The following is a 26,950-nucleotide window of genomic DNA, read 5'->3' on the forward strand; positions in this document are numbered from 1 at the left end:
AAAATAGTCAAATTACTGTGTGGACTAAAGTCTTACTAAGCACCTGCTTTCTTATCTTTCGGTTTTCATCTTTCAGTCAAATCTCAGCTAAATGAGGAGTTTGATTTTTAATGTCCAGAGAACTTAGATTTTGCTGTCATTTTATTTGGGGGATTAAAAAGATAGACAAGTAGACCACATACCTAAAAATTGACTTACCATGGTGAGATCAGAAATATTATGGATGGCATTTTTTAAAGCATAATTATAAATTCTTAAACTTTCATAATAGGTTTGAACATCTGTTCAGACTAATTGGTAGACTAACGACCTCCTGGAGTTAGCAAGCAAGAGAGCTCCATATCTTATTGAGCTCAAGTTTGGTTGTTTTTAAAATAATAGTTCTTACTTCTGTGGTTTTGAAGAACTAACCCAGTTAACTATATATAAATGGATGCCTGTGTCTGTGATTTGTGGCAGAAGGATCCATATTGAGTTTACTGTTACCGCTGTTGCTTTTGCATTTACAGTTTTCATTCTAACATGAAAAATTGATATTTATATTTTTTCCCATAAAATTATTAGAAATACGGTGAAAGACACACACATTTTGGTGAAGCCCATCATGAGGAAAATAAAAATACTTCACCTTTCCATAGAACAAACACTTAAAGTTGTCTAAGCTTCTCATTCTCTCATTTAAGCTGAGGTCATTAATTTTAAGCATATTTGTGACTTGTTTTCAAAAGCTGATCCTTTAATATAAATATTATTTTGGTTTACATATTACATACTATTTAACATTAAAAAGCAATTAGAAGTTGGTAGGTATGAATTTTCTTTGTGGTAAAACAATGGATGTTACTTTTGAATACTTGAAAGTCCATTACAGGAGGGCAAAATGCTTGTTAATTGTCTGTTCCAGTGTCAAGCGTAGAAATAATAACAGTTTAGAAGGCAACATTATAATATTTGCCATTTATTATTTTGTTAGATTTCTTATTACAGAACACAAGAGGGCATGAAAGCAGTTTAGGCAAATATATTTAAAAATGTTTTTTAACCAAGTTCTTTGGCATGCTTATAGACTTGAAGACTAAAAATATTTAAGACACAGAGGGTTTCTCTTAATATGAAAATTCTAAAAATAGTCTAATTTTTATGAAGATTATAAAACTAAATACAATTTTAATTTATGCTTGGAAGTTTAAGTATAAAATTAGTTTAAAAAATTTTAATGGCTATATTAGGAGATATTCTGTGCCAAATATGTTTACTGAATGAAAAAAATTTTAATACCCTTACCTATGAAGTCTTAATTTCTCTACAGTGTTCTGAAAAATGTCTATTTTCTTATGCTACATTTTGTCAAATTGAAGCATATCTTTAATTCCATGAAAGTAGAAAACAAGAAAGAAGGATACTGTTCCTTTGCTAAGTTTTGACATGTTAACATTATCAGAAATAAATCACATTAAATTTCCCATGTAACCTTAGGGAATTCAAGCTATTGCATGGTGTTCATTTCTCTCAAGGATTAATGTATTCAGTAAACTAGACTGGGTAAATCTCAACCTCACTTATGCAAAAGTGATGTATTATTGAATTCCTTGACATAAAATTTTATTTAAAGATGAGTTGTTACTTGATTTGATGGACACAGTGTTAAAAAAAAATAGAAAAAAAAGTTGCCCAGTTATCAGTTATAAGGTAGCAAGAACTGTATTTGCCTATTTTAAGTAACTTATTGCTATTTTTCTGATACAGTGGTAATTAGCACTCACTGATAGATTATTGGATTATAACAGTTGGAAAATATTTGTTTGATATGAGATTCCCAAACCTTTTATCTGTAGTTAGGATTAGTAATTTTATAGTTTTCCAAGATGAATTAAAGATCGGAGACACAAAGATTAAAGTTAGATTAAGTGGTGTAAAGTAAAAAAATTGACAAGATTTATTGCCACTTAAATGATTTTAAGAATGGAAATAGAACTATTGTTCTTTGAAACATTTGGAAGCTATCATAGTATAGGAAACTTGTGTAAATTTTATTACTCTAAAGTTGCTACATATCTAAAATTAGAAATCATTGGCTTTGTGCAGCTTCTCTACAATGATAGAAAGTCTTTTTTTCTTTTATTCAGATTTTAACAGCTGACTTCTGGTATACAAAAAGGCTGGCTTAAATAAAGTTAGGAAGTTAGTTTATTTTAATGCACTGGTTTTTATCAGTATACTATATTAATTCGGAACATTTGGCTTAGACTCAAGCAAAGTGAGGAAGGAAGAAAAGAGGCTGGTGCTTTAGTTTTCTTCCTTCCCTTTATTGTCAGTTTATTCATATATTTATAGGCATAGTGCCCTTGATCTTAGAAAATCAATCTCTTTTTCATAATAAACTTGAATTTCAAAGTTTCCCTACCTTAGAGTGTATATACAGGATTGTTTCTTGGTTCTTAAATTTTAAAATCCTGATAAATTCTACAATTTTCTGCATTCAAAAAAAAGGATAAAGTTTCACACATAGTTCATTATTTTTGATGCATCAAATATTATAGCAAGTAGACTATACCAGAAAACATAATGTAGTGACATAGAAAATTCTGAATTATTTTGATTGGAGACCATAATTTTTGTTCTTATATTAAAGTGCTATTCCACTTGTCATTTATATAAATATATCTATAGCCTGTGGCGTAGAAACAAATACACCTCATAAAAAAAAGAAAAGGATACCTGTGTCAATTACATTTTAAAGTTATACACTGTTTTAAGGCTATGTATTTATTATTTAGAAAATATGACTTACATGAATATCTTCTGATGGACATAATATTGACAAAATATACACGATATTACTTTAACAGACTGCCATGCAACAAATACATTGTAATGAAGAAATTGAATATATATGACCTAATCTAATCTTGACATTTACATCGAAAATTTACAACATAACCAATACTTAAAATGTTTTTTCTTATATTTGGCAGTAATTTCATTTTTTTACAATTTAAATGTGGGCTTAATGAAACTTAGATTTTTCCCTAGTCTGTGACAACCTGAGGTACTAAACATTTTTCTCTTATTTCACTGTCTTCAAAGGTAATTTTTTTGTTTCTTTTAGGATCTATCCAAGAGTTGTGTATTACAGCATTATTAGGCAGAGGATCAGCTTCCACTATGGAAACAACTCGCTTTTTCATTTTACTTTTCAAGACCTTCTGAAATTTTTGTCTAGTAAATGCATATAATAAAGGGTGAAATATAGTTGTTCCATAAGCCATGACTAGAAAACACAACCTTAATTTTACTAAAAGGTCACTTGGGCCTAAACATAAAATGGTGGTATTTAAAACAGAAATGGGTGTCCAGCAGAGAAGAAATGTAGAAATAATCAATAAAGACATCCTGAAGACTCTTTTTTGCCTTTCCCGTCGCTCACGGTGTCGTTTCACGGCTCGCCGGAGGGCGATTATTACAGAGACTGAAGTTCTTACACCAAAGACCACATTTCTCCCACCACTGCTTTGTGACATGTCTGTAGTCTCATGCTGTGTGGTTAGAGAAATTGTCTTTTTCTTTCTTGTTTTCTTCTTCTGCCCTGTTGAAAATCTTGTGCCGATTCGAATGTTAAGAGCCTGAAGGATTTTGGTGTATGTGATTAACATTACTATGACAGTGAAAAAGAATATTGGGATCTGTACTAGCAGGTGGTAATACATTCCCAGTTCGGTGTAGTATTCATTTGTACTGACACACAAAAGCGTCTTGTTTTCCCACGTATTTCCACTTTGAAGACTGAAAAAATTTACCTCAATAAAGGGAATCAGGAAAGAGAAAAACGAAAAGATCCAAATGGATATCATTAACATTACAGCTCTGCCCATTGTCAGAATTCGGTTTGCAGGTTTTACAGAGATGTCATATCTGTCCAGAGTGATAGCAAAAACGTTGATTGCTGTTGAGACACTTGCAAAAGATACACAGGCCTCATGGAAACAGCAGATGAGAGCAGTGTTACTCTCCAGTGAAAGCAGAAGGATAACTATAGTTAGAGGAATACATCCCACACAAATTATTACATCAAGTACATGAAGATTCATTGTAATAATGTTACTGACAGAGTTGATTAAGTTGGATTTCATGCAGTAAAGTACCAATACGGTGAGGTTGCTGCCAAGTCCCAACACAATTTCTAACATAAGAAATCCGGTGAGAGACACTTGAAAGCTTAATGGATATGATAGTGGTTGGTACATATTGGTGTTGATGTCATCAATGTCATCTCGCACTGTAATGTTAGATTCAGACTGCATGTTGATTTCCAGAATGGGAGAAAAACACATTCTTTTGGAGCAGTTGGTGTTTTTCCTAGAAAGTGAAATAGAATAAACTCTTTGATATTTGGCAATTTAAATGACGTATAAAACATGTGTTCCTTGTTTTTTAAAAAAAGTCTTTTTATTGTGTACTTGGCTTAATTTTTAAGTTTCTAAACTATTAATGGCAAAGGTAGAATTAGGAGACATTGAGGTTGCATTGTTTTGATGTAACAGGGAATTGGATTCTCCCTTTGACTCCTATATAGTTCAAAATAACTCAAGATCCCCAAAGATTTTCCTCATTTGGGTTTTTCAGGCTTTTTGAGATATGGTATTTTTTTGTACAATAAAACTACCCAGTATGCAAAACTAATTTTAGCCTGGTGTTTTAAGATTTCATTTTAAAGTGTTGTGAGTAGGTGGGTAATAAATGCTATTTTAATATGTTCTAGCATAATTAGTGTAGGTGTAATTATTCTCATGAGATTTCAAATGAACAGGACAAGAGTTCATTTAAAATGATAAATGGCACAGAGCCCTCGTTGTTTAAAACCATTTTGTCCATGTTCTTGGTTGAAACTCTTATTCAGGAGTCTACAGTGTGCTTGGGGATATTTGGAGCTCTCTCCCCTAGAAAGTAGGCAAATGATAAATACTACATATTTTGTAGTGCAAATGCTCATCAAACTTTATAATGGACAAACTTATGTAATAAAAATTGGATGAGAAAGGACATTATGTTAAAGTAGAACACCACAAAACTTGGTAAAAGAGTACTAATCACTCCAATGAATGATTTATTTTGTGACCACACCCTCTCATTTATTGTGGAGGAAGAAAATTGAAATTTAATATCATGTTAAGTAATAATCATTTTTGGAGTGGTTTAAAAGGCTATATCATTTGATTTTATATGTTTAAACAGGATTTTTAAAATAAAACATGAAATTTTGGAAAAGGAGTATCTGAAGCCCATTTTCTGAGGAATCTTTTAAAGTTATACGTTCCATGTGAAACCTTTTGTAAATAAATCACCCGGTGTGTATAATTTTGAGGAAAACAGCAATTAAAAACAATTAAAAAATAAGCTCTTTTGCCAATTCATATGAATCTATATTTTAATATATAGAGGGTTAGAATAATTTATAAAAATAATGTCTGACTTTCTGGGCTAACATGTCAGTAATGAGTATATTCAGTTAACATAAAATCATACAACCAACTATATTTCACATTTCAAGTACAGTGTTTTGACTGCAAAATCATAATCAAACATAAATTATAAAGACCAATAATTTCCAAGATTCATGTTAACCTTTCACTTGGTGTAACCTTCGACAGCTTTTAGAATACAATTTTATTTATGCATATTATTTTAGGGGCGATATTTCAGAAACACAGATGATAACATTATTAATTCCTTTGAGCTTGGTATAAAGTATGACTAGAGGCATATACTCAAGTGAAAGTCTTAGCTAACAGTGAAATCATATGAAAATGGAAAATTTTAAGTGTGCCAGATTTTCAGAACTGACAGATTAAGCATCAGGTCTTTGTCATCAGTTAGATTTATAATTAGATAAAGCAGAAATGCCAAGTTAGAGGGTAACTAAGTAAAACGCGTCTCCTCTAGAGCAAGATTGTTTTCTTTTGTAAATGTTAAACAGTGTGGTGCGGTGCATGCATCTTCTGACCTACCTGTTTGCTGTTGCCTTATTGGCCTTTTGGCTCACTATAGCAGATTTTCACAAATTGATTCATGATGTCATTGACAGATTTTGACATGAATTTTTACCTGACAACAGTGAAGTAGCTGTGTTTTATTTCATGTCTTGTAGAAATTCTTTCATTTTCTCTCCAATACTTCAAACTGCATGAATTGTGAGATTTAGTTGGCTGATGGATTTCTAAAGACCAGTACAAAATATTTGTGTTTGTTTTGCCTTAAAAAGTCACGACCAAGAGAAACTTCCTCAAATGATAGGAATTGTGTTTCCCTTTGAGGGAATATGTGATAGTGTCTCTTTATTTTCCAGAACATGTGAAAACAAAAAAGGAGACATACGGTTTCTAGCTTCTAAAATGTATTTCGACATCCTTCTGTTACAAATGTAAATCTGTTTCTATAGCAGTCCTCATTAGTTTGAAATGATTTCTTGATCACATAACTTGCTTTGTATTATAAATCCAGTCCATGTTCTTTTGATAAAAACCATCTGCTATTTAATTTGATTTGTTTTCATTAGAAGAGGATACATAGTCCTAAAACTTAGATGAAAAAATCCTTTAGTAATATCAAGTGCTATGAATATCTGAATATTTAGTGCAGAAAATACTTGATAAAGCTTTATTTAGCTTGCTGCTAATATATGGCATTCTCTTTTTGGCATTCCGTGCCTCATTGTTTCTTCAGGAAACAGCTCCACAATCCCGATATGTTAAAGTATAAACTCCCCTTTTAAAAATGCTCACCATTTTGTTCTCAGGCTTTTGCAGTTAAATTGTTTTTCTTTTTGTGTCTATTTTACATAGCATCTTCTTAGGATGATTACTGTCCATGTGTTATATCCCAGCAGTAATGTGGACGTGTATTTTCTGGCTTTAACTCCTTAATGTCTTAAATTCATGTGTCAGAAGAATATCCTGCAGTTTTTGGTTCAGGCAGCTAGAGAGATGTTTGATCAGATGCATTCTTCATATTGTCAGTTGTAAATACTGAATTAGCTGCTGTGGGCCCTTGTGAAAAAGAAAAAAAAAAAGGTTAAGAAATAGGGTTCCTAATAATTTGCAATTAACACGTTACTTTAGTTTTGTTGACTTTGACACCATACACAGTAATTTGTTATCAAAGTAAGCAAACTGTATTAGTAGAGCCACTACCTATGCATAAATTTAAGGGAGTCTTTAAATATTTTCTTTTCCTAACAGATTTTGCAAACGTTATGTTATTTAGTAATAGAGGTAGCATTATAAATATAACCATGAAGGAGAGGCTGCAGTTTAAAACTAATTTCTGCTCTCACTTTAGAAGCTAGCCTATGTTTTCAGAGATTATGATCAAATAGCATACACTACACATACTGTCGTTCTCTCTTGTCTTTACAATAAATTTAACACTGTTTCCTACTGGGAAATATTGTAGCTTGCTTAATTATTAGCACATGGTTTGAGTATCAACTGATTAAAACATATCCCACGATAAGATGCTTATAAATTTCTACTGATGGATTGTTCATGTAGTTGAAATGCAAAAGGTAATGCAAAAGGTAATGCAAAATATAACTGCAAATTAAATAATTTTCAGTGAACATGCCCAATAATGAACTTAACCTAAAACTGAGTAATAAATAATAGCTATAAATAGTAAACCTGGTCCTTTTAAGAAATAAAAGCATTTTTTTGAGCACTTGAGAAAAACTATCCTGATGACATTAAGAATATTTAGTAGGTCTGAAGTGACTTAAAAGCTGATGTCTTCCTAGTGAATCAACAAAGAAAATTTTTGGTATTTAACATTACATCCTAAAAAAATTACATTTAAAATGTTATGTCTTAAAAGAAGTTGATCTAAACAATTACATGTTTAGCAATAAATAGAATTAAGCAAATAAACTGTTAAAATTTAGGTTGAAATTTTTCAAAGTAATTTTACCCCACTATGCCAGTTCAAAAGCAGCTTATACTGTTAATAAGGGAACACATCTTACCTCCGCTAAAGATTTGATACATTCCTGATGTAGTTGAAGCGTTTCCAGTTTTGATTGATTCATTTTGTTCACTTGTTAGCAGAGGACTGGGGGAAGAGGGTCATAAACATCTCTTCAGAAAAGACCTTAATGAAAATATGTGTCTGTACTGTGCCATTGTCTCAGCGGTCCTGCTAATGTATGGGACGTGTGGTGCTGCCGAGAGGCTGCTGCAGTCTCTCACTCTTCCTACTGTGGAATCAATAAGCGTCTGAAAAACGTAATGAAGTAATTGAACATACTGAAGGCTTCTTGTCTCCAGAGACAACATTTAGATTCAGTCTCTAAAAAGGAATGGCACTGCTTTTCAGAGGAAAGCCTGATCTGGGCAGCTTTTGCAGAATGACAGCCTACCTTGTCGCTTCTCTCCACTGCAGAGAGATGCAGTGCGTTCACTAATTTTGATTGGTCAGTTGTATTGGGCTTAAACCGTGCTTCATATGTATAGCAGGGATTCCCCCCCTCCACTGCTTTATATAAGGATGCTTTTTTAAAAGGCTATATTTATAAGTGGTTGTATGCTGCTCTTAAATAGAATATGAGTAAATTAGTCTTTTAAAAATGTGTATTCTATTCTGGTTTGTTGTTCACTTATGCCAAACATTAAAAAATACAGGGGGGTGGAGGGGGGTAAGAAAGAATTGCATGGCAAAAAGTGTATATTCTTTCTGAAGCCTAGATGATTGCACTCGGGAATATTTTCGTCATCTATATGTTTTTGGTTGAGATTCTTTGTTCTACAAATAGAAAGCCACTGCATCTTTACTGTGAACCACATTGAATTTCAACTAGTTTGTATTCAAGTCATCTTTTCTGTGTATTTCAAATTGTTGTGAGCATCTCAAGGTGTTAAACCTTGTTATGACTGCAGTATTCATTCAGGTGTTCATTCATTCCATTCATTCATTCATTCATTCATTCAGAATATTAATGAGATTGCTTCCAAGGTGGTTCTACTCTAAAATATTTTTTTAAAAATGCTATTACTATTAACATAGTCTCAATGTGTAAAGATTTAATCATGTTCTTTCCTTTCAGATTCCTTCTCTGTCTTCACCTTTGGTAACCCTTTTATTTAGTAGATATATAATGATCAACTGCCGTAATGTTTTATTTCAACTGGCTATTTGTATTTTTAACCTGGGCAGTTTTAATGGATTGCTGTGCCTTAAATAGTATATGTAGCTGTGTGTGAAAGTTATCGGGTAAACAAAGCAGTAAAGGAAAAAGGAAACTAGTAGTTATGTGTCTTCACAAGTTATAAGGCTAAATTATTTTAAGGTAGATTGTCAAAAGAATAAAAACAAGTAGAAGTAATTAAAGTATTACTTTAAGATTAAATTTCTATTAACTTTGTTTACCTACTCTCAGTATTGAGGAAAATGCTTTTTTAGTTTTGAATTTATAAAGTGGCTGGATTCTGTGTTCACAAAATAGAAGACCTTGCAAATGACTGAATTATTAGAATATTGATCATCACCTATTTCCATTATTTTAGAATATCAGAATTCATTTTTTAAAATGTATGCTAAGTTTTTAATTTGTAACTGGAATTGTTCTTTTATAATTTAAAAAAGCAGTATACATTTTTGTAAATTCTGGTAGTGTTTAAGCTTCACAGGGTTTAGCTGAGTAGTATGTGAGTTTTGAATTGCATTTGTATAGAAGTTGAGAGTAATGTGGAAAATTTTGTTGTGTATTCCTAAAATTTTATGCACGGCCTTGGTAATGCTAAATATTAAAATGTTGTTGTGCTACTTTTCATGCATTTTGAAGGTTGCAGAAAAGGATGTTTTTAGAATGCCAACCATGTTGAAAGATAGTGTGCAAGCACATGGACACACAATGTTATTTTAAGCTTCAGACTAAAACCAGAGCTTCAAACTAAAATTGGAGGAAAGATATTAGCATCAGTTGAAACTTGTGGTGGAGACAAGAAATCATTAACGTAGTGAAATACACAGAGTGCTTTTCTGCCAAAGAGTTCAAGTATACTTATGTTGATCATCAAAATATCCCTATGAAATATCCCTTTGAGGCAACCAAGGCTCAAAGAAGTTTAATGACTTGAAAAAGTCTAGGTAAGTTCATAGCAAAGCCAGTGTTGGAACTCTGTGATTTCCTCCCTCTTCCCCCATCTCCCCATAGTTGGCCCCCTTTCTGGAAAATTATAAAGATACTTGGGACTTAAAATTGGATGATCTGGGTTCAGTCACCGCTTATTAGTTATATGACTTTTGGCAAGTCAAGCATTCTTTGGGACACAATATAGCTTTGATTCTTTTTGTGGAAGTTTATTTCTGTGTTTTCTTTAGCTCTCTGTAATGCAGTATTTACAAGTTAGACTTGAAAAAAATAAATTCTATCTCTGTAAGAAATAATGGCAGCAAAAAAGCTCAGATTTGGACATTGCACTTTATTCCCTGTGCAAGTTAAGTGACTTGTGATTAAGGATACACAAGATACCACAAACAACAATTATTTTTATTGCACACAACATTTAGTATTGTTTTCCTTTTAAAAACCACAGATTGGTTTAGTGATTTATTAGTAGGATAATCCTAACTACATTTGTTTTGTTTTTAACACAGATGAAAATATCTAAAACACATGATTCAGAATTAGATTATATTATTTTCATGAAAAAATTAGTGTCAAATTATATGTCAGAATTACAAAGATTTTTATTTCCATAGTAACAAATTTTTACACTTGTGCATTTAATATATTTTGTATTTATATAGGATACTAATTTTAAACAGTTGGTGACTTAAGACCAGATATTATGTTATAAAATAATTTTACAGATTAATTATTAACTAGCTAATTGATGACCTAGAAAAACAGTTTTACCTTACAAATGATATCTAAGTAATAGATATGAATCTAAGCCCCCAAATATCTCCATTAAAATCCTTTCACTGAGTTCTGGGGGTTTTTTGTTATAAATATTTTGATTGCATAGGAATTTCAATTCCTAACATTTTTTATATGAAAGTCTTTGTTTTTTTTTTTGTTTTTGTTTTTTTTTTTGACAAAGATCACAAGTAGGCAGAGAGGTAGGCAGAGAGAGAGAGAGAGAGAGGAGGAAGCAGGCTCCTTGCTGAGCAGAGAGGCCCATGTGGGGCTCGATCCCAGGACCCTGGGATCATGACCCGAGCCGAAGGCAGAGGCCTCAACCCACTGAGCCACCCAGGAGCCCCAAAAGTCTTTGATTTTTAATTGTATACATCTGTTCCCTTAAGTTTGAACAGCCATGAATGTGAGAGAGTGATTTGTTATTCACATTTACATTGCACTGTTCATATCAGGTCATTCTTATCCAGCTTGTGTCTACTTCTGATGCTACTTCTTTGATGATTCTGAGTTTGTAAATAAAAAAAATTCAACTTTGTGAAATATTGTAATTAGTGACAACTGAAAAGTGCTTTGAAACTGTTTGTAAAATATATATGCAAAAGCAGTTCCTAATTGCTGAAAAATGCACTTTTTAAATTGTATGGCTTCAAGGGTGCTTTTTCAATGAATACTTAAATATAGCTAACTCTCAACTCTCTCTGATACCAAAGCCCAATGAAGAAAGGATTATTTTGGTTGAAAGGCAATTCAGAAATTTCATTTGGCTTCTCAACTTTAAATTTCTTTCACAACAAATGTTTTACCAGAAAAATAGAAATGGACCATCTGCTGAAACCTTCATCAAATGGGGAGTAGCCAAGGTAGTAGAGAGTCAACAATGTTGGTGATTCATTATTGGTATGAGAATAATTGAAAACTGATTATAATTAGATAAAGTACATGCTTAAGAACCATATACTTTTAACTGAAAAACTCTACAAAATGTTCCTCCCCAACCTTTCTACTTCACCTAATTTGAACATTTAAAATTTTTCATTTTCATTTTTTACACTATGTATTTGTAAGTCAGTTGTCAGCATCACATATATTATAAAAATAAAGACATGGCTTTCCTTTCCATTTTCTCATCCAAATCTAGATTTTGGACCCTGTGACTGTTACTACTTCTTAATTTCTGTTTGTTGTCCTAATGTTGGCATGTTGTTTGGGGGGCCTTGTCCCCTTGGGCCCCTGCTCCAAGTTTTTTGGGTTTCTATTTTCACTGACTTATCTTCTTCTTTACATTCTTAAATATTATGGATGCTTTTTGTTGATATTTTTCTCTTACATTTATGTCAAAGAATTATACAGTCATGTTTGTGCCTTTTTTCATTGGCTTCTCTTCTTGCTTTTCTGCTGCTTCATTTTCTTTCTATAATTCTCCTTTGTAGTTTATTATGCAAAATCACATTCATTTCTGTGTCCTGAAACCAAGTCAGTTGATGAACTAGATAATATATTTAACAAACCTATGGCAAATCCCTTTGTTGAGTGCCATGATCTGGTGGGAGATGTGGAATGGTCATGTGTGAACTGGTGGTCTGTTACAGAAAATGGCTTTTTTTATGTGTAAAGCCAGAGAATGGTAGAGTTCCACTCTAGATTGAGTAATTTCTGTGATACTACTTAGGGCACCTCTTTGGGGAAATGCATGCATTTTCACAGTTTCGTAATAATACTTAAAGGCTCTGCTTACTGGTGACTTTGTGCTATTAAAATACAGCAATATATCTTTAGTTACTGCTACTTCTAGTCTCCATTTAGGGGTATACTAGCTACAAAAACTTATGCTAATGTTGACAAAAAGTTCTGCTGTGATTTTGATAATAATGCAGATGACTTAAGGATCAGTTTGGGGGAAAATTGACTGCTTGCTTAAACAGTATTGAGTCTTTCAGGTTTTGGACATGGTGTTTATTATTTTTAGATCTTTGATTTATTTTATCAGTGTTTTATAGTATTTAGTTTATAGATCCTGCACATACTTTGTTAGATTTGCCCCTAATTATTTCACTTCCTTAGTGCTGTTGAAGTAATACCTAATTTTTTGAAACAAAAATTCCAATTTTGGGGGCGTGTGGGTGGCTCAGTGGGTTAAAGCCTCTGCCTTCAGCTCAGGTCATGTTCCCAGGGTCCTGGGATTGAGCCCCACATGGGCCTCTCTGCTCAGCAGGGAGCCTGCTTCTTTCCTCTCTCTCTTTGCCTGCCTCTCCATCTACTTGTGATCTCTGTCAAATAAATATAAAAATTTAAAAAAAAATTCCAATTTTTTAACTTTTGGGATATAGAAATAGGATTTTTTTTTTTAATTGATGTTGTATCCTGCAACTTTACTAAACTCATATGTTAACTTGGGGGATTTTTAGAAATAAAACCCATGGTATTTATTTTCTGGACAGGTAATTAATATCTTCTGTAAATGGAGATCATTGACTTATTCTTGAACCATGTGTGACTTTTCTTTCTTGTGTTACTGTCCTGCTTAGGACTTCTGATATTAGATTTGATAGGAATGTATTGGGAGAAGCACTCTGCCAGGAGCACTGAGCATTCCTGAATGTCCTGGGGTCTGCTGGGTATTGCTGGGTATACCAAGATTGCAAAAACCTGAGTGTTCTTTGTCTGGACCAGTTCTCAGGGTTGTGTTTGAAGCTAGCAACCTTGAGCTATGCAGTAAGGACTCCCCAAAGAGCAGACTTGCTTCTGCTTGTTATAAAAATGGTCAATTTTAAAGCTCAGTGTCATTTGGCTGTAATCCAAATCCACTGTATACAGAGTATTCATCTAGGCCCCTCTGCCAAAGGAACTTGGGTGGGAAGGTGAACTGTCCTCTTACTTCTTGCTATGTCATGGATAATAAGGTCCTTTCCCGGTGACCAAGGCATCTTAGGTGTTCTGGCAGCATCCGTGACAAGAACAGACTAGCTTCATAGCTTGCTAGTAGAGTAAAATCGTAGACCCATCGTGATTTTTGACAGTTTTAGAATAAAGCCGCGATGTTAACAGAAACGTAGCTTCCTGCAAGAGAAAAGACAAGTGCCCTTGTGGGCCAGTTTAGTAGCAGATGCTCTTGTTGAAGTGGGAAGCTAGTAGATCCCCTGCTGACTTACCTGTTGATGAATATTTAGAGGCTAGCAGTGAGACCTAGAACAGAGCTGCCTGAACGATGCTTTGGTTCATGCTTACTCTCTAGGCTAGAGAAGGAAAGAATGTTATTATGTCATTAAGGCAGTAAGCCTCTGGGCCAAAAGGTGTCAGCCATGGGTATGAGTAGACTGAATACATTATAACTTTCTTTGTTGAAGTCAAGTGGGCAGTTTGAACATATATGTAAGTCTTGCTTATTGGTGCAGAGCCCTTCTTTGTACCCTCTGATTCATCTCTTTCCCTTTAATCTCAGCTGCTTAAGGTAAAGCCTAGTATGGTAGGGAACCATCAAGGATGGGGGTGGGGGGAAGTCAAACTTTTTCAGCTCTGTTGGATAGGGTGCCCAAGCACCAGCCTAACTGGTCCCATGGGGAGAAAGCACCAGAGGTGGCAAGGGAGGCTGATGGCTCTGTGGGCTGCACAGTGGAGCTGTGGCAGTGTGCACAGGGCAACCTAGGGATGCCCAGGCTCTTGCAGGAGCTGGGAGGCACGGGGGAGGAAGTTGCACAGACCCCGGGGGTGAGAGAGAAGAAAAGCCTCCCACCACTTCAGTCCTCCTGTGCAGGCTAGCCTCCCCCACTTCCCCACTATGATGTACTCCCCATGCTCCCGGTCAGAAAAAAATGTCTTCTCCTGGCAGCTGTGGCTATAGTCCCTTTTGTGTATGTGTTAAATTCCTTGGTCTGTGTTCCCGCAGGGGGGGAAAACAGTCAAATTCAAGAAAAGCTAGAGTGTGGGTGGAGTCTGGGGGCCTGTTCAATATACTGTTGTTCTGGCTTCCTCTGCCAAATGTATATTTGGTATTGCCATTTTTACTTCTACATGCTTACACTGTGAATGCTTATGAGTTCACAGGAGATTCTCCCTTTGTGGGATGCTGCATGTCCCCTTCCTGAGTGATCCAGCACAAACAATGGATTATCCCTAGAGGAGAGAAAAGAAAATCACAGCTTTAGTTAAAGACACAGGGCTGCTAAGGTACTCAGGCCATTTCTTAGTACAGCAGTGCCACCTGCCTGACCCAGCTACCAAGTACATCTCTTTTGAAAAGGCCTGCTGTTCAGGTCTTGTGAAAACTACGCACCTGACCCATAGACTCCTTGCAAACTCTCCGGCATGATATTGCCGTTTTGAGGGTAGCTTGACTCAGACTTGACAGTTAAAAAGAAAAGGACCCAAGAAATTGCACTGATCAAGTGCAAATGGTTTGTTCAGCGATGCAGCCGGCCTGGCCTTAGTGACATCTTGGTGTCGCATGAAGGGGTGGAAGTGACCCCTTTTGGGAGAAACTGTATCTCTAACTCCTGAAATAGTATCTCTCACTTCTTGAAGAAAAGGCCCTAGCTCAGTGGAGCCCTTGATTAACAGAAGTTCCTGTAAATACCTTGGCCTGGTTCACTTATAAGCTGGTGGATGGTATCCATTTTGCTGCTGCAGCTTTTCAGCCAGGGCCAGCGACAGAAAACTGAGAGTGGATGTCATCACTTGACTCTCTTGTCATAGCTCTGACCGGTACACCCCTTGAAGAGCATTGTGGGTGTTTTTATGGACCCTGGGGCTTCTCGGGCTGTTACCAATAGGCCAGCCTTTAGGTGTGCCACTTGGAAGATCAGCAGATCAAAAACATCTCTTTGGGTCTGCAAACTATGGAAACAGATTGTGGTTGTCAGTAGTTTGGCTTACTCAAGCCCAGTTTGCTGCCACTTCTACCCAGATCCATTATTGTTTTGGATATAGGAACATAGCTGTCGTAATAGACCCGGCAACCGCTGTGTCCTGGGTTTTGGGAAAGGGGGTTTCTCAACGTCCCTTCCCTACTTCCATTTGTAGGACTAATTCTTTTCCCTCCCCTGGAGGTATAGGTTTTGTTTTGTTCTGTTCTGTTTGCCGTTTCCTTCCCCTAGCTCTGATGGGTTTTCAGCAGCGTCCAGAGAGTGGTTAGGATTTGTTGTATTTCCTTCAGTGGTTTCAGGCCTTTCCCCCCTGCCCCACCCCTTGTATTAGAGTTGGCGGAAAGGAGCCAGGCTGGGCTTTATGCCTTGCTCTCAGTGTCTGCTACTGTCACCACTCCCATGCCAGGAGGGGTGCCTTCTGGGGCCTTTTACTCTGCACCTAATCTTTGTGTGTGTGTGTGCATACCTGGTAAGGTTTTTGAAGAACCATTGGGTACATTCGCCTTCTCTTTTTTGTTTGTGGCCTCCATAGGTTCTGTATCTCTTGCTGGCACACATTTAGCCTCTAGCAATTCATTAACAGCTGTAGGGGATTACTTTTACTGGTATCCACTGTTGTTTTCCGAAGGGTGCTCATGTCCTAAATGTTCTTCAAGACACCTGGTTTTTCCTTAGGGATTGAGTTGGTTGGTTGCCCTATAACCTCAGCTGTCCTGGCAGCTATTTACCATGATATTAGATTAATGTCATGACCCACTTGGTCGTGGTAGAATACCTGATAAGATATTGCACGATTTTATTTGCAAATATTTTGGTGAAGTCTTTTGTCTGTATATTCATGAGAAATCTTGATCTGCCATTTTCTTTTATTGTAATGTTTTTGTCTGGTTTTAGAATCAGGACAGTGTTGAATTTGTAGAGTGAATTGAAAATGTTTTCTCTCCTTTTAGTTTAAAAAAAAACTGTAAAAAAAAAAAAAAACAACAACTGTGTAAGATCAAGACCAAGCCTTCATTACACATCTCGCAAATTCAAAAAACAAGATATATGAGCCCAGGAGGTTTTATATTATTTAAACCTTTTAGTTATAAATTGAAATCATTTAATGGATGATGGATTCAGATTTTCTATTTTCTTGTGTCTGTTTTGATGATAAGTATAGTTTGAATTTTTGTTTATATCATTTAATTTGCCTAATTTATTAGCATCCATTTGTTTTTAACAGTTTCTCATTATATTTTAGTTATCTGTAGCATTGGCACTATATCTCCCTTTCATTACTGATAGTGGATATTTGTATCTTCCTTTTTTTCAGGTTGCCTAGAGTCATACTAATTTTACTGATCTTTTCAAATAACCAGCATTTGGTTTCACTGTTCTTAGTGAACAATGTTCTTATTATTATTTCTATTTTATTGATTTCTGCTCTTACCTTTAGTATTTCCTTCCATCTACTATATTAGTGAAAGTACCTTTAATAGACTTTAATCTCTTTTTATCTACTATATGCTCAGTACAATGTTTTACTGACATCTCACAGATCTGATTATGTATATCACTCATTTTAGTATGTTCTTTAATTTTCCTTGTACTTCTTTGCTGACACCTGGGTTATTTTAAAAATTTTCAATTTCCAAATATTGGGTAATTTTTCTAATTTTTTGTTATTTACTTCACATTTAATTCCATTAAGAGAAAATATTGGTAAAATTACAGTATTAAAAAAATGTATTTAAGTTTGTTTAATGGCCCAAAGTAGTCTGTCTTGGTGAATGTTCCATGTTTGAAAATAATGTGTTTTCTCCCATTGTTGGTCATAGTGTTTCTTAAATGTTAAATAGGTCAAGTTGATTGATAACATTGGTCCCATATTCTCTAGTCTTCCTGATTTTATTTTTGTTTGTTCCACTAGCTTTTTACTGAAAGTAACTTTTTACTGAAAGAGGAGTTGTAAAATTTCCAACTATAATTCTGGACTGGTCTATTTCTCCTTGGACTTTTTCCAGTTTTTACATCATACATTTTTACTGGATATATGCACATTTAAGAGTATTATGAAATGTATGTCTTTAACCATAATATTAATTCTCGTTCTGACACCTGCTTTGTCTGATTTCAGTGTAGCTAGTTTGTTTTGTGGTTTACATCGTATACATATTTTCTCAGTCTTTTTACTCTTCTGCATCTTTGTTTTAAAGGTATGTTTTTTGCAGATTATAATAATTTGTTTTGGCTTTTTTTGCTCTTCTGATTTCTGTCTTTTAACTGGAGTACAGAGCATTTACATTCAACATAATTTTCCATATCATTAGATTTAAGCCCTCCACTTGACATTTGTTTTGTTTGCTCCGTGTGTTATTTGCTCATTTTTTTCTTCCTTTTCTCACTTTTTTTGGATGGGGTAATTTTTGCCATTCCATTTTGTTTGGATTTTTAATAACTAATTTTTAATGATGAATAAATAGAGTAAATAAAATGGAGAAGTAGTCTACTGACTTATTACCTATATATTTTTATTTTTCTTATTTTAGTAGTTATTTAAGGTTTTATGATATACATGTTTAACTTACCACAGTCTGTTTATAAATTATAGATCACATCATATATAATGTTAGATCCTTATTATCATATCACTTTTGTCCCTCTTCCATCTTTTGTGCTATTTTTTAAAAAAATAGCTTCTGATTTACAAACTTCATTATCGTTACTTTTTGTTGTAAATAGCCAATCATCTTTTAAATACAAATTTTGAGAAAAATTTATATTTATATATAGTTGACTGGTGAACATCATGGGGGTTGGGATGCTGTTCTCCGTGCAATTAAAAATCTGTGTATAACTTTTAACTCCCCCAAAACTTAACTACTGATAGCCTATTTTTGACTGGAAGCCTTAATGGTAACATGCACAGTTAACACATACTTTGTATGCTCTATGGGTTGTATGGTGTATTCTTCAAGTAAGCTAGAGAAAACACTTTACAGTAGTGTATTTATAAAAACAAGCTGTGTAAGTGGCTGCATACAGTTCAAACCTATGTTGTTTGAGGATCAACTGTATTTACCCTTTCTGGCACTTTTTTTTTTTAAAGTACATCAGAGATTCTGGTATTTTCCTTCCGATTTGAAGAACTGACTTTTATTGTTGTTGTTGTTTTGGAGTGCAGGCTTTCTGGCAACAAATTCTGCTGTAAATAAAAATGTATTTCTATTGTCATTTTAGACTTATTTTCACTTGATGTAGAGAACTGTTTTTTTCTTTGATCATTTAGAAGTTATTTTGTTGTTTTCTGGCATGTGTAGTTTGTGATAAGAAGTCTGGTCATTCTTATCTTTGGTTTTTGTTAGTGTGTTGTCTTCCTCTGGCCCTTTTACAGATTTTCTTTTTATTTCATTCTATCGTATGATTTTACTGTGATGTGCCTTGGTGTGTTTTCTTTGTGTTTCCCTTCCTCCTTTGCTTGGGGCTCACGTAGATTCTTGGGTCTGGGCTGCTGCTGCTGCTGCTGCTTGGTTTTTGACCTTCTTACCAAATTTGAAAAATAATTCATTCTTCAAATACTTTTTTTTCTCTCACATATTTCCTCGCCTTTGGGACTCTGATCACGTATATTTTAGACTCCTGGTATTGGCACACGGACCACTGATGCTGTGTTCATTTATTTTTTTGTAGTTTCAGTTTGGGTAGTTTTGGTTTGCTCTTATTTCAGGCCCTTCGATCTTTTCTTTTGTAATGGCTGATCTACCTTGAGCCCTTCCAGTGACTTTTTCAGTTCAAATAACTGTGTTTTTTAGCTCTAGAGATTTTATGTGACTAATTTTTATAGTTTACATTTCTTTTTTCATTGTGTTCATGTTTTCCTTGACTTTGTGTTCTTAGTTGTAATAGATATTTTAAGATCTTTGTCTCTTAATTCCATCATCTTTTTGCATCTTGCTAGTTCAAATGATTGCTGTTGTTGTTGTTTTTAAAAAACAATCTCTACATCCGACACGAGGTTCAAACTTAAAACCTCTGAGATGGAGAGTTGCCCATTCCACCCATTGAGCCAGCCAGGCGCCCATAGAATAATTTTTGATTGAATACTGACCATTGTGTTTGAACATTGTAAATGCATTTTGTTGTCTTCCTGTAAAGAATGTTGCACTTTGTTCTGTCAGGTAGTCAAGTTACTTGTGGATCAACTTGATCCTTTTAAGGTTTGTTTTTAAGCTATATGGGGTAAGCTTCAGAGAAAAATTTACTGTAAGACTAGCTTAGCCCTACCATTAAGGCATGATCCTTCATAGATATATACTGAATGCCCCTGTGTTCAATGGCATCTCTTCATTTTGGCCTTCAAGCTAGAATATGTTGCAGTGCTCTTGTTGTGAACTCTGAGAATTGATCAGTTTGCAGGCTTTCTGATTGTTCTTTGCCTGGCCTCTGAGTCTCACTGTATGTTTTCATGGCAGTATATATATATATATATATATATATATATATATATATATATATATATTTTAAATATTCAAGAAATCCTAAAAACTAATTTCTGGAACTGTTTCTCTGCTTAGCTTGCCTTTTTCTATTATTTTGACCTGCTTCCCCTTCCATTTACCTCAGGCTTCCTTAATTCAGATTTGTCCCTTGAACTCATCTATAGACCATTAGTTATGCCTTGCTGGGGTTTCCTTTTATGTTGTAGGAGAGTGTGTATTTAGGCAGAAAGACTTAATAATTTTCGAGCTCACTTCATTTGTTTCCTAGGGATCATAGCCTTGCTCTCCTTTTGTCCAGGATCTGAAAACAGTAGCATAAAGTTAGTCCAGTTTTCCAGTTGCTAGGGTAAGTCCTATACCAATTACTCTGTTAGGTTGGAAGCAGAAGTTCCAAATTTGTTTTAAAAACTAATTATCCTATAATTTCTTTTAGTAATTAACTATGAACCATCTTGGGGGATTCTTTTTACTGCTGTCTTTAAGTGATTAAACTCTTTGTTTTACTTTTTAATGTCTTCTTATGTTACAGTCTAATAATAGGCTGGTGGTATTTTGTGTCTTGTAATTTAGAGTCTTTGCATTTAAAATATTCAACCTGGACAGTTTTCTTTCATAAGTGCCTCTGTTACTTTTTTTCCCTCCCGTTAGAGAAAAAAGATAACAGTGCTGGAGAAAAGATCACATAGCTATGCAGATTAAGGGCTTTACAAATTTATGTCTTCTGTCATTTCTCCTTCTTCAACAGGTGCTACATTGACTAGGGGTTGGGAAACTTTTTTGTAAGGGGCCAGAGAGTAAACATTTCAGGCTTTGTATGCCACATACAGTCTGTATTCCATATTATTCTTTGTTTTCTTTTCTTACTCTTCAAAAATGTAAAAACTAGTCTTAGCTTTAATGCTTGGTATAAAGGCCTTACTTTGGTCACCTGTAACATAGATCACTGCAACTTTGTTCAAGCAACCTTCCTTTCTCTCTAATTTATACCAGAAACCCTTACTTCTTACTTCATTGATAAAATAGAGGTTTGAATTTTAGTCAACTTCTTGCTTCCTATGCATCCCATCTTAAAGCCTGTCTAGATCTTCGGTTATTTGTCTGTCTTTTATTGTGTCGAGAGAAGATAATTACATATCCTTTCCTTTAAGCCTAAGTATAATATGTGGACTCCTCCTTTAGTCCTTTTCAGTGTTCATTTACAACTTAAGTTCCATTTTGCTGTCCTATGGATTAACTTCCTTTATTCTCCCAACTGTACTGTATCAGCGTGTGCTTATTTGCTTTTCTGCCATTTAAAATTTTGCATTTATGACCTCTCAAAATGTTGATTTTAAAGGGTAAAAAAATCCAAACTACCACAGTGTTTTATCTTAAGTACTTTCAGTTGAATTCAAATTGAAAATGGAAGAAAATTCCTTTTAAGCTGTAATAAAAATATATAGGTAGAAGATATTTTTATGATACATACTTATGAGTTAGTTGATCTTGGCCATGTTTTCCTTCATTTTCCCCCAATGACAATGTAATAAGACTAATGAATTAGAACATTTCAAGCAAAGATGTTCTTTGTTGGGAGGTATATAGTTCTCTAAAAGGCAAAGCATCAAGTACAGAGGTGTGTTGTGGGGGGGCTTTTTTTTTTTTTTTTTTTTTTAATTCGGGAATCAGACTAAATCTAGGCACATTGTGTCACAGGCATCACCTCACAAATCTGCCAACGCATGTCCATTCTGAGCTTCAACACAGCTGCTGTCCCAACCAGTCTCTCTTCTTTCCTCTCCTTGACAGTGATTTGCATTAGTGTTTGGTTAATGATGGGGAAGGAGAAAATACAAAAGAATCCCTTCCTCATATTTCTTATGGTATTATGGATTTTGAAAACAAACAGTAATATAAGTCAAGTAGCAGTGACTTCTGGGTCATTCTCATACCAGGAAACATGAAGGGCATTGGGTGTTTTAAATATAGATGAATCCATTTATATAAAAAATAGACTTTAAGGAATAAGGTTACTTGTAAAGAATAAAGGCACATTAAAAAACTGCATGTTCTTACAACAATTTGTTCTATTCTTTTTTTTTTTTTTTGTAACATAGTTATTCCTCCCCCGCTCCCCACACAACAGATTTGTAATGTAAGAATAGAATCATGGTGCAGCCTGCAATTCCCAGAGGTAAAACACACAGTACTAGACTTCCATCTGTAGATTTCACTTTTCAGATTTTATCTATTTTTTTGAGTTCTGTTCAAATTTGAAATCGTTTTAAGCTTTCAAGGACTGTATTTATGTTAGGTTCTCTTAAGTGGCTACATCATGGAACAGTTATTTATGCTCTGTGCTAAGTGTTTATTTTTGCGAGGTGCAGTTATCCTTTGATTATTCTTTTGCAATCATATATACTACAATTTGGCAATGCTTTGTGTCTTAAATTTTAATTGCTTGCTTTTGTCTTGTTTGATTAGTTTTGTAATTGTCTTTACTCTTGAATTTTCCCCTCCCTCCCTCTTTTTGTTGGACATACAATGGCATCATTAATGAGTGTTTTATCTATTTGAGTAAATTTCTAAAATTAGTTTTGAATTGGGTGTTTTACATATGTAAGCATAACTCAAAGTTATTCAAAGTTGGAGAAAGATGCTCTGAATGACCTGGAAGCTTTCATAATACAAGAATTTAATATTCTTAAATGCTTGTTTGACATTATGCTTAGATGTGAGGGTATTTGAGTCTAGAATAAAAGAACTTTATTGATATAATAGCTGTGTCAGATATTTAAATCCATTGAATCATAGATGAACTCTTACACTGATAGAATCAAAATTGTGCCATGCTGTTATGCTCTTTTTTTTGAACATATGATGTAATGAAGATATTTCAGTTAAGCTAAAAATACATTTGTTTTCACTAGCTTTAGAAAGGAGACCAGTAAAAGTGTTTTCACAATGACTTATGTTACCTGGGGAAATTGCTGTGTGAAAACATTAGATGAGTTAACATTTTAGGTTTTGACTGTTTTTCACTTGTCTTGGAAGATAACTTGGTTTTTAGTGACTTGTTCATTTGTAGAGACAACAGTGTGTAACACATGTTGGTGTTGTTGATGTTCAGGGAGTCATTTAGCTAATGTGTGAGCCTAGCCCTGCCCATTTTCCCATACTTCTCCTGATTGGCTCTCTGTATTTTTCAGATTTTCATTAATGATACCATGTGGAATAATTCTCATAAGAGTCACATTTAAAAACTAGGGAATTCTTGAAATTCCTATCACTTATATCTTTTGAATGTACTACGTTAATATGGGCGATTTGACTGTTGTACTTACAGCTGCAGTTCTTTTATGTTGAGACATGACTATTGTTCAGGAGATTATTTTAACTAAAATCAAAATCACCATAGAGGAAGTCTGATCACTTGGTTAGTTATTTAACAAATATTTCGTTAGTACATCCTGGTGTCAGATAGTACGTAAGCTGCTTAGGTAAACAATGATAAATAATAAACTTATAGTTTAGTAAGGGAGACAAATAAATACACCATGATAGTACTTATACTAGACTTAGTATAGTACAGGTCAAGTATGCGGTACTAAGAAATCATAAGAGGGGCACTGCTCTGGAGGGAAATGATTAGGGAATGCTTTCTGGAGGAAGTAAATATGCTGAGATATGAATGATATTTAGGTATTAGGCAGATCAAGGGGATGGGTGCTTGTTCAGATCAGTGAAAAAATACCAGATCAAAGAGACAGCCTTTCCTAGAAGAAGTTTGAGGTAGGGAAGACAAAGGAAGAAGACAGAGACGTGTTGGGTGATGGAGCCAGATAGTAAATGGTCATGCAAGCCATGTTGGAGGATTTGAACTTTTACAGGAGGGCAATGATGACTCTCCAATGAAGGCCTGTAAGTAACATGATCAAACTTGCATTTTAGAAAGATCATGCTGCGGGCGCCTGAGTGGCTCAGTGGGTTAAAGCCTCTGCCTTCGGCTCAGGTCATGATCCCAGGGTCCTGGGATCGAGCCCTGCATCAGGCTCTCTGCTCCGCAGGGAGCCTGCTTCCTCCTCTCTCTGCCTTCCTCTCTGCCTACTTGTGATCTCTGCCTGTCAAATAAATAAATAAAATATTTAAAAAAAAAGAAAGATAGATCATGCTGACAGCAATGTCAAGTGGGTTGGAAAGTTGGGAGCACAACCTTAGATACAGGGAAACCTAGTTTGTTAAGCAAGAGTTGATGGCAGTAAGAATTATTGGGGTATTGAGGATTGGAACAAAGTAATAGGATCCATTTTAAAGGTATATAGAAACAGTGAGATTTGGTGAGGGGAACAGGGTTATCTAGACAACTTAAGTGGACAGTAGGGCTCCCTGAGTTACGGCTTTTAGGAGGAGTGATTTTGTGAGGGATGATTGTTTAAGTGTGTGGGGGGACATTTTGAATTTGAGGTGTTTATTGGACATAAGTGTATGTATGTAATAGGGAACTGCTTATGTGTGTTTGAAATCCAGGAGAAGGGGGTGCCTGGGTCGCTCAGTGGGTTAAGCCTCTGCCTTCGGCTCAGGTCGTGATCTCAGGGTCCTGGGATCGAGACCCGCATTGGGCTCTCTGCTCAGCGGGGAGCCTGTTTCCCTTCCTCTCTCTCTCTGCCTGCCTCTCTGCCTACTTGTGATCTCTGTCAAATAAATAAAATCTTAAAAAAAAAAAAAAAAGAAATCCAGGAGAAGAAGAAAATGCAGATCTGAAAGTTGCAGTGTATACTTGGCAATTGAATATGAAGGGCTGTAGAGTTGGGTCCCCGAGAGGGAGTGGAAATAAGTCTGAACCCTGAGAAACTGTGATAAGTAGGGAGGCCATGGGAAGAGAAGACCACAGAGATGACTGAGAGAGGCAGTGACTTGAGGACACACTAGAGGTTGTGCTGTCCTGGAAGCAAAGAAAAGAGAGTGCTTTAGGACTGGAGTGGTCAGCATTGTTCGATGTTGCTAAGACTTCAAGTAAGATGAGATTGAAATTGGTCTTAGGATATAGCCCCCCCTCCCCCAAGAGTCAGGGACCTCAGCAAGCACAGGCACTGAGATGAAGTGAACACTGGTGTAAGCACATTATTCATGTTACTCTTCCAGGGAAGGAGTAATTTCAGGTGTCAAGCGCAGTTTCTAAAGCATTTCATGTTTTGTGGAGGAGGGGAGTCAGTAAGAATAAAGCCAACTGTGGAAAATTATTTTTAAAGACTGTGATTAGAATAAAAATCTGTTATTTGAAATTTTATAACTTGAAACTTTAGATTACAAAAGAGAAAGAAAAATAGGTTTTGTAAGTATAGCCTGGATTTGAAATAACTGGGATTTAATCTAAACTCTACCAATTACCAGGAGTTTCATCTTATGCATAATGATAAATGGTTATTGGCAGAATTTAATGAGATAACATATGAAAAAATATTTAGCATGATGCCTGACAGCTGTGCATGTGTGTATATAAATATGTGATATATTGAGCACCTTATATATAACTATACTGGTTACTAACTTCAGAGTACCTATTGCTATCTTGGTTGGTTGTCTCTTGTGTAGTAAATGACACCTGGAAGTTACAAGTTTAAAACCACATTTATAAATCACATTGTTTCTGTGGGTATGGTACTCAGAATAATAGGCCCTAAAGTTGCTGCTCATGTTCTATTTCCCAAGACTTGTGAATACGTTACATTATCTGGCAAAAGAAATTTGGCAAATATGATCAAGATTATAGACCATGAGATAGGGAGATTATCCTGGATTGTCTGAATAGGCTCACTGTAGTACATGAGCTCTTAAAAATGGAGAACCTCTCCCAACTGACGTCAGAAGGCATAAGTCAGAGATGAGACAGAAGGGGGTTCACAGAGATTCACAGTGTGAGTTGGAGGTAGAGGCTAGGAGCCAAAGAATGTGGGCAGCCTCTAGAAGCTGACAGCCAGCAAGGAAACAGGGACCTTAGTCCTATGGCTGCATGGAACTGGGTTTTGCCAAAGACCTGAATGATTCTGGAAGCAGATTCTTCCACAGAGCCTCCAAAGTAATGCAGGTAGCCAACACCTTAATTTCAAGCTTGTGGCACCCAGAGCAGAGAATAACAGCTGAACCCAATGTACTTTGGACCTATAGAATTGTGAGATAGCAAATTTTATTGTTTTAAGCCACTAGTTTTATAATTTTATGGTAGCAGTAACAAACTATTGTAAAGAAATCCAGAGCTAGAAACAGCTTAACTGGTGTGACTCTGGCTCAGTCTCTCATGAGATTACAGAGTAGCTGTTCAGATGCTGTAATCATCTGGAGGCTTGACTGGGGCTGGCAGATACTGCAGAGCTCACTCACATGATTGGCCTCAGTTCCCACAAGTGGAAGCCTGTTCATAGGGCTGCTTACAACATGGCAGCTGACTTCTCCCAGAGTAAGTGGGGAGAGAGAGAGAGAGAGAGAGACAGAATGAATATGAGAGTGTGTGATATCCAAGATAGAAGCCACAGTGTCTTTCAGAATCAAATCTCAGATGTGACATATCATCATGTCTGCCATATTCTGTTTTTCACACAGATAAATCTTGATACAATAATAAATTATACTGCCGAAGAGTGTGGTTATCAGTGGGCAGAGCTCATTAGGGGAGGCTGGCTACCATAGTATATATGTGCCCAAGATGACAGACTACCAGTTCT

The 26,950-nt window shown here is 35.2% G+C and overlaps 2 protein-coding genes across 5 annotated transcripts in view; one reads left to right on the plus strand and one right to left on the minus strand.

Annotated features, from left to right (window-relative positions):
* The window catches only part of COG5 (component of oligomeric golgi complex 5), a 283,807-nt gene that overhangs the window by 68,049 nt on the left and 188,808 nt on the right, over window positions 1-26,950 (plus strand). The gene's annotated exons all lie outside the window — the stretch shown is intronic.
* On the minus strand, window positions 951-8,124 carry GPR22 (G protein-coupled receptor 22). Of its 4 annotated transcripts, none has more exons than XM_080818269.1 (2): window positions 8,008-8,124; window positions 951-4,356 (listed from the first exon to the last, which is right to left on the minus strand). In XM_080818269.1, exons 1-2 carry the CDS (start codon window positions 8,034-8,036, stop codon window positions 3,030-3,032), a joined length of 1,356 nt encoding a protein of 451 aa, XP_080674395.1. In that variant the 5' UTR covers window positions 8,037-8,124; the 3' UTR covers window positions 951-3,029. The 4 variants fall into 4 exon arrangements, with proteins under 4 accessions (XP_080674395.1, XP_080674394.1, XP_080674393.1 ...); XM_080818268.1 differs by lacking the exon at window positions 8,008-8,124 and adding an exon at window positions 6,780-7,017; XM_080818267.1 differs by lacking the exon at window positions 8,008-8,124 and adding an exon at window positions 6,006-6,926.

The sequence above is a fragment of the Martes martes genome (assembly GCF_963455335.1).
Source record: "Martes martes genome assembly, chromosome: 11".
Classification (NCBI taxonomy): domain Eukaryota; kingdom Metazoa; phylum Chordata; class Mammalia; order Carnivora; family Mustelidae; genus Martes; species Martes martes.